This window comes from Bombina bombina, chromosome 6, assembly GCF_027579735.1.
Source record: "Bombina bombina isolate aBomBom1 chromosome 6, aBomBom1.pri, whole genome shotgun sequence".
Lineage (NCBI taxonomy): Eukaryota > Metazoa > Chordata > Amphibia > Anura > Bombinatoridae > Bombina > Bombina bombina.
The window spans coordinates 849,852,026-849,860,159 of record NC_069504.1 but is presented as its reverse complement, the minus strand read 5'-3'; the positions used below and the strand labels follow the sequence as shown (position 1 = coordinate 849,860,159).

Here is an 8,134-nt window from a genome sequence, read left to right as displayed (position 1 = left end):
CACACCAAAATGACTACCCAAAAGTTTGACAAAGACTGGTGGTTGAATTAGTGCATGCAAAGTGTTAAAATACCAGCATTTGAAATACCCTAGGGTGTCTTCTTTTTAAAAATATATGGTTTGATGGGGGTAATTTGCATTGTCCGGCTTCAGAAATGTCCCAAATAGGACATGGGTGCATGACGACAGATGTGAAAATTCCAAATTAAAAAACTGGAATGCGCCCCCTAAAAATAAGGCCTTTTAGCCCCCAGAGAACCCAACAGACCTATACATGGGTGGTATCACTGTACTCAGGAGATGCTGCTGAAGACATATTGGGGTGTTATTTGGCAGTAACCCTTAACGTTCTCAGTAAATGTATTCTTGAATTGCTATTTTGTCAAAAAATCACCACTTTTTTTTTTTTTTTTTCAAACTTTGGCATAGATTGGTGGTAAAATAGTTGCATGGAAAGAGTCAAAATACCCCATGTTTAATACCTTAGGTTGTGTTCCTTTAAAAAATATATATATGTGAAGGGTTAATCAGGGATTCCTGACAGATATCAGTGTTCCAATGTAACTATCGCTAATCTTTTAAAAAAATTTTTGGAAATAGCAAAGTGCTACTTGTACTTATTGCCCTATAACTTGCAAAAAAAGCAAAGAACATGTAAACATTGAGTATTTCTAAACTCAGGACAAAATTTAGAAACTATTTAGCATGGGAGTTTTTTGGTAGTTGTTGAAGTGTAGGAGATTTTGAGGGTCAAAGTTAAAAAAGTGTGTTTTTTTCAATTTTTTCCTCATATTTTATAATTTTTTTTATAGTAAATTATAAGATATGATGAAAATAATGGTATCTTTAGAAAGTCCATTTAATGGCGAGAAAAACGGTATATAATATGTGTGGGTACAGTAAATGAGTAAGAGGAAAATTACAGCTAAACACAAACACCGCAGAAATGTAAAAATAGCCTTGGTCCCAAACGGACAGAAAATGGAAAAGTGCTGCGGTCATTAAGGGGTTAAAGGGACATTGTACACTAGATTTTTTCAAATGTTTTGTAGATTACCTATTTATACAGCTCATCTGGGAATGTTTTGGTAACAATGTATAGTTTTGCTTATTTTTAATAACATTGTGCTGATTTTCAGACTCCTAACCAAGCCCCAAAGTTTTAGTTGTTTACTGACGTCTACTGTTTGTATAATCTGTTTTTTCATATGCAGCCCCTTTCACTGGGTGTCCCAATGTAACTCCTTTTTTTGTTTCTCAGTACATATAAAAGTTATAAATGCACTATATTGTAGTTTATCAAGTGTGCAATAGCAATATATCTAAAAAAAAAAAAACTATGTACATACCTTAATCCTTTCGCAACAGGGTTAAAGTGTTTACATCGGAATAACTGTTCCAATGTAGACAAATTGAAACCACGCGATCGTGCACAGTTGGATCGTGTTTGGGGGGCGTCCGTACAACCCTAGGAACGCCCTCCAGACCACGATCAAATCCTGAAAGAACAGAAGGCTTCAGGACAGCCGTTAGCTATGACGTTCTATTCCGTCATAACGGCTTTAAAGTCCAGTGTAATTATGACGAAATAGAACGGCATAACGGCATTAAAAGGTTAATTAAAAAATACTTTATTGATAAAAAAAAATGCTAATCATCATCTGAGCCTTCATAATCTTTTTGCAAGTGGTGTGCATATATATTAGTGTAGTTATGTGTATATATATGTATAGTTATGTGTTTATATTTGTGTATATATATGTGTAGTTATGTGTTTATATATGTATATATATGTTGGAAAAATGGCGCTAATAGACTTGCTTGACACAGGGTAGCCACAAACCTTCAATTTCTAAAAAGAGCAATATCTGCAAAGCGCAATAAAGTTGGTGTATACAGTCCCATTAATTATGCCTCCATAACAAAAATAACAAATACAATTTTGTAATGTATAGTCATTTTTTTAGCCCACTTTACCTGTAATGCAATATTCCCCCCCCCCCCCCCCCAATGCTGGAGTGCATCTTGAAGGAACAATAATCTAATTCTACAAGATGCTATATAACATACAAAAGAGGAAAAGGGAGTTTTGTGAATCCTCAAATGTATGAAACAAAGAAATCAGGAACAAACACTACAATTAATGACCTGTACATAATTGGGTCCAAAACAAAGGCTATGCTTCAATAACTTAGCCAGAAATATTGACAGTTTGGATCCAACTGTACATAAATGTAATTAGTTATGGTTCTGTTGGATATCTGACTTATTTGCTGCAATTTGCTACACAGTGATTTTTTTTTTTTTTTTTTTAAAGAGACACAAAATACATAGCACGTTCAGCACAGACAAGAAGAAGAAAAACCAGCACAGATTTACAATACATCTTATGTAGACAGACTAGGCAGACAAATGTAAATGTATATATTGTGCGATAAAGTGTCTACACAGTGATTTTTTGATCTGCGAACAAGAGTACTTATGTAACAACAAAGGTGATAAGTTAAAGAAAATTCAATCATTTTTTTTTCCACGAGGTGTTTCTGGACTGCAAAATAATTCACATTTTGCCAACAAAACAATATGAGTTTAAATGCTTTTAAAACATTTATTGTGTATTCAGATCATAATTTGCAATGCAATGCTGGATAGCTGATATATGTCATACTCATCTATATAATTGCATTACTGTTCATTTAACCTTGACAGGTGCAGTAAATATTGAGTAATATTGCATATGTGCACTTCTTAGTTGAAATTTTTATCTCATTTTTATGATGGCAATTTGTGTTAGTGGGAGAGAGCGCTCAGTTCAATTGCAAGGGTGATTCTGCAACCACTTTGGGTACAATGAACTCTTTAACTTGTCTGCCTAAGTACACTGTTCCTTTAAAAGGGACAGTGGGGTCAAAATTAAACTTTCTTGATTTTGATAGTGTGCCATTTTAAACATCTTTCATGTTTACTTTTATTGTTAAATTTGCTTTGTTTGATTGGGATCTTTTGCTAAAGAGTAAAGCTAGGTATGGCCATAGGAGCTCAGGAGCATGCATGTGATTTGCAACAATGTATAACACTGTTATAAAAAATATTGAAAAACACAGCTGCCGTAGAGTAGAATATAAGGAAACATGCATACTTGTGAGCTCTTATGAGCCTACCTAGGTTTACTATTTAACAAAGATTCCAAGATAAACAAGCAAGTTTGATAATAGAAATAAAATGGAAAGCTGTTTAAATTTGCATGCTCTATCTAGAATTTTAATGTTGACTTTACTATCCCTTTAAAAGGGACACTAAACCCAAATGTTTTCTTTAAATGATTCAGATAGAGCATGTCATTTTAAGCAACTTTCTAATTTACTCCTATTATCATTTTTCCTGCATTCTCTTGCTATCTTTATTTAAAAAGCAGGAACATGATGCTTAAGAGCCGGTGCATTTTTGGTCGAGAACCTGGGTTATGCTTGCTTATTGGTTTGCTAAATGTAGCCACCAATAAGCAAGCGTTATCCAGGGTGCTGAACCTAAAATTGACTGGTTCTTAAGCTTTCAATTCCTGCTTTTTAAATAAAGATAGCAAGAGAAGGAAGAAAAAAAAATGATAGTAGGAGTAAATTAGAAAGTTGCTTAAAATTGCATGCTCTATCTGAATCATTAAATAAAAAATTTGGGTTTAGTGTCCCTTTAAGGTTGATTTTTATGGAAGCTGGTGCAGACAAATCAGACATAAGAGATCTTTGAAACCCAATGCTAAACACGGATGCTATTTTCTCTTTAATGCAAGAGCAAAAAGATACTTAAAGGGACACTGTACCCAAAAATTTTATTTCATGATTCAGATTGAGCATGAAATTTTAAGCAAAATTCTAATTTATTCCTATTATCAAATTTTCTTCATTCTCTTGGTATCTTTATTTGAAATGCAAGAATGTAAGTTTAGATGCGGGCCCATTTTTGTTGAACAACCTGGGTTGTCCTTACTGATTGGTGGATAAATTCATCCACCAATAAAAAAGTGCTGTCCAGAGTACTGAAACCAAAAAAAAAAGCTTAGATGCCTTTTTTTTTCAAATAATGATAGCAAGAGAACGAAGAAAAATTGATAATAGGAGTAAATTAGAAAGTTGCTTAAAATTGCATGCTCTTTCTGAATTACAAAAGAAAAAAATGGGGTTCAGTGTCCCTTTAAACATTGATTGTATTGTGACATTAGTCTCATGGAACAAGGACAGTTTAAATCATTAGTTGGGCCATCTATCTCTACGAGAGCCAAAGGGCAATGAAGCCTTCAGGATACAGAAACAGATGAATATGCACAGAATGCTGAATAACATGATTGCAATACATATGTGACAAACAGTAGTGATCCAGAAGGCATATAGGTAGAGGACTCGGTGACACCACTTGCTGGTTGATGGGATGTTCCAAGGCTCGGGGAAGAGGGAATATATCCACACATTTCCTGTAGAAGACAATATAAGAGATTGGTTCATTAAAAGGCTACTGACTGCTTTATAATTAAACTTTTCATTCTCTGTTTGGTGCTTTATCAGTAGCCATATTTCTTGTCCTGATTCTGATTCAGAATGCTTAAAGGGACATGAAACCTAAAATAGTTTTTTCATGTAACAGAGCATCATATTTTAAACAACTTTCCAATTTATGTTTATGATCAAATTTTTCTTCATTCTTTTGGTATCCTTTGTTGTAAAGCAGGGATTCGGGTAAGCTCAGGAGGGATGCGACTGCAGCGCTATATGGCAGCAGTTTTGCAAGAATTTTATATGTTTTCAAGAGCACTAGATGGCAGCACTTTTTCCTGCCATGTAGACATGTGCACGCTACCTACCTAGGTAACTCTTCAACAAAGAATACTATGAGAACAAAGCAAATCTGACAACAGAAGGAAATTAGAGACCCTTTAAAATTGTTTGCAATGTCTGAATAACAAAATAATTTTTGGGGTTTCATATCCTTTTAAAGGTACATGCATGAAATAAAAAAAATTATTAAAGGGACAGTAAACACCAAAAATGTTATGGTTTAAAAAGATAGCCCTTTATTTACCATTCCCAGTTTTGCATAACCAACACTGTTATAGAAATATACTTTTTACCTCTGTAATTACCTTGTATCTAAGCCTCTGCAGACTGCCTCCATATCTCAGATCTTTTGACAGACTTGCATTTCAGGCAATTAGTGCTGACTCTTAAATAACTTCATGTGTGTGAGCACAGTGTTAGCTATATGAAACACATGAACTAACGACCTCTAACTGTGAAAAACTGTCAAATGCATTCAGATGAGAGGCGGCCTTCAAGGGCTTAGAAATTAGCCCATGAGCCTTTCTAGGTTTAGCTTTCAACTAAGAATAACAAGAGAACAAAGCAAATTTGATGATAAAAGTAAATTAGAAAGTTGTTTAAAATTACATGCCCTATCTGAATTATGTAAGTTCAATTTGGACTTTACTATCCCTTTAATACATGATTTAGACAGAGTATGCAATTTTAGGAGACTTTTCAATTTTCTTCTTATATCAAATTTTCTTTTTCTCTTGACATCCTTTATATGCCTCTTGTCATTGGCTCACCAGGTACGTTCAGAAAGCACATAGTAGTGCACTGCTGCTCTGAAACACATAGCTACAGGAAGTAATTAAAGGCATTTTCTTCCATGTCTCTTGATGATGTTCTTTCCCTGTTATTACCTGCTATTTGACTCCCTGCTCTGTTTGCATAGTGTACCATGTATACCATGTGTGCAGCTGACTCCTTGTGTGCACTTTATTCTATGTGTGCCTAGGTTTGCCAGGTGTTCGCCATAAAAATACAAAACACCCAATAAAAAACTATGGGAGGGGGGAGATTGAGGTGAAATATATATATATATATATATATATATATATATATATATATATATATATATATATATATATATATATATATATATATATATATATATATATATACACAGTAACAAGGGAGAGCACTCTCACTCAGTAAATGAACTGCCAGGGTGCTAGTATAATTAGATATAGCTGAACACAAAACTTGCACTCTCTGGTCTTTCCATAAAAAATCCTTTACTGTGAAAGTAGTGACATTTCGGGGACAAAGTATCCCCTTCCTTAGACACAGTGTATACATAATGCAAACAATATATAGCAAACATTCAAAACCCCCACCCCCCAATGAGGACAAAAAAAAACGCCAAATGGTAGTCATAGTGACCACCCAATCACATAGTAAACAAATACAGTGTATAGCTAATTACAACAAAACTAATGCACAAATCTGTCTGAGCTTAAAGTTCAAGTGATTATATATATATATATATATATATAATTTCTATGGCGTGGCCTAGTACTCACGGTAACCTGTGAACCACCGGGGTGCACATCAAACGATCAAGCATACTTCGAAGATCCCATGTACTTGCAAAAAGGAAGGCACTCACCAGGTTTAACAAGGAAAACAGCTTTTTATTCCTTATAACATGTAACGTTTCTGAGTTTTACCTCCGTTTTCAAACAGACTGTTTGAAAACGGAGGTAAAACTCCGAAACGTTACATGTTATAAGGAATAAAAAGCTGTTTTCCTTGTTAAACCCGGTGAGTGCCTTCCTTTTTGCAAGTATATATATATATTTATATATATGATTCATTCACTTGCACTTTAAGCTCAGATATATATATAAATTTGCTTTTTTGTGGGTGATATTAAATATAAGCAAACTGGTCTGAGAGACAAACATGCCACATACCTCATTGTGTAATAACTTGACTAGGTCGGTCGGTCACCAGGTCTGATCTAATTATAGACATTCAGCGTCACACACAGTGAAGTGACAAATTGCTGCTGACTTAGTGAACGGTATGCACACTAAGAATCACTCAGCATTCAGCAGCCAGCTAACACCGCAGCCAGTAGGTCTTCTCACTGACGTGACGTCAAGCATGCGATCATGTGACTTCCGTCTGGCAGACTCAGTCAGTGCAAGCTGTGCGGTTGTGCCCATCAGGAGTCCAGCTCCAGCTGAGCTAATGGCAGCCAACTAGCAGGCTAGTTTGGGTGCCGGACTGCCGGTTGGGAGTGGGACATGGGTTGAGACTCTGGGAGGGAATCACGGATCATGAATAAAAACTTATTTGTCCACAAAACAGACCTCAGATAATACCAATGCCTCTAATTCCCCATCACATATTTGTCTACAAAACAGACCTCAGATAATACGAATGCCCCTAACCCCCATCACTTATTTGTCGACACATCAAACCTCAGATAATACCAATGTGTTATGATGCCAGGTTTCCTTTGACGCCGGGTTGCTATGAAGCTTTTGGACTCGGATTCTGTTTCCTGTAACAGTTTGGTTTGACCTCTGGCCTGTCGACTCTGCCTTGACCTTTACGGTCATTTCATGGATAATCGCTCCTGGCTTTCCTCCTGGTGCTCAGCATATCCCCTCCTGGGTCCTAACGCTACTATCCCTAAGATTTTTCGTTATCACTCCACTTGGATTGGTTTGATAGCAAAATATCTGAAGGATCCTAACACAATGCCCCTAACCCCCATCACTTATTTGTCCACACATCAGACCTCAGATAATACCAATGCCCCTAAACCCCTATTACTTATTTGTCCACACATTATACCTCAGATGATACCAATGCCCCTAAACCGAGATGTTCAGTCACGCTAACTGAACGAGCTTAAAATGCAATTGAGCTCTCAAGAAAGCGTTAATTTCAGCTTGTAATATGTGCACGCAAAAACCCGATATTGTTGGCATGCAACAGTTAGCGTGCCATGTGTTATCTAGCCCAATACGCACAACATGTTACAGATTGTTTTATTCCATGTAATATATAAACTGCTGGAGATTTGTAGATACCAGTTCACTAAATTAGACATCTTACTTGATATATACTTTAAACCATCAAATACTCATGTACCACAGTCAGACATCCATGCCAAGCCTACAACTCTGGGCAGAATTTTACAATATGGAGTCATGGAACAAATATACCACAGGGCAGAAGTTCCAAAGCCAGGTCTGTCTCGGTAAAATTGGGGCAGTTGGTAAATGTGCAGCACTTATATCGACTTTTGGATATGGGTTGTTGAT

General features: G+C 35.9%; 1 protein-coding gene across 4 annotated transcripts in view; it reads right to left on the bottom strand.

Moving 5' to 3' along the window:
- Window positions 1–3,608: 3,608 nt before the first annotated feature.
- Window positions 3,609–8,134, bottom strand: part of LOC128662311 (transmembrane protein 272) — a 76,996-nt gene continuing 72,470 nt past the window's right edge. For all 4 annotated transcript variants that reach the window (XM_053716115.1, XM_053716117.1, XM_053716116.1 and 1 more), the window contains exon 5: window positions 3,609–4,465. In XM_053716115.1, the coding sequence (XP_053572090.1) occupies window positions 4,245–4,465 (221 nt within the window). In that variant the 3' untranslated portion in view covers window positions 3,609–4,244. The remainder of the gene's footprint in view (window positions 4,466–8,134) is intronic.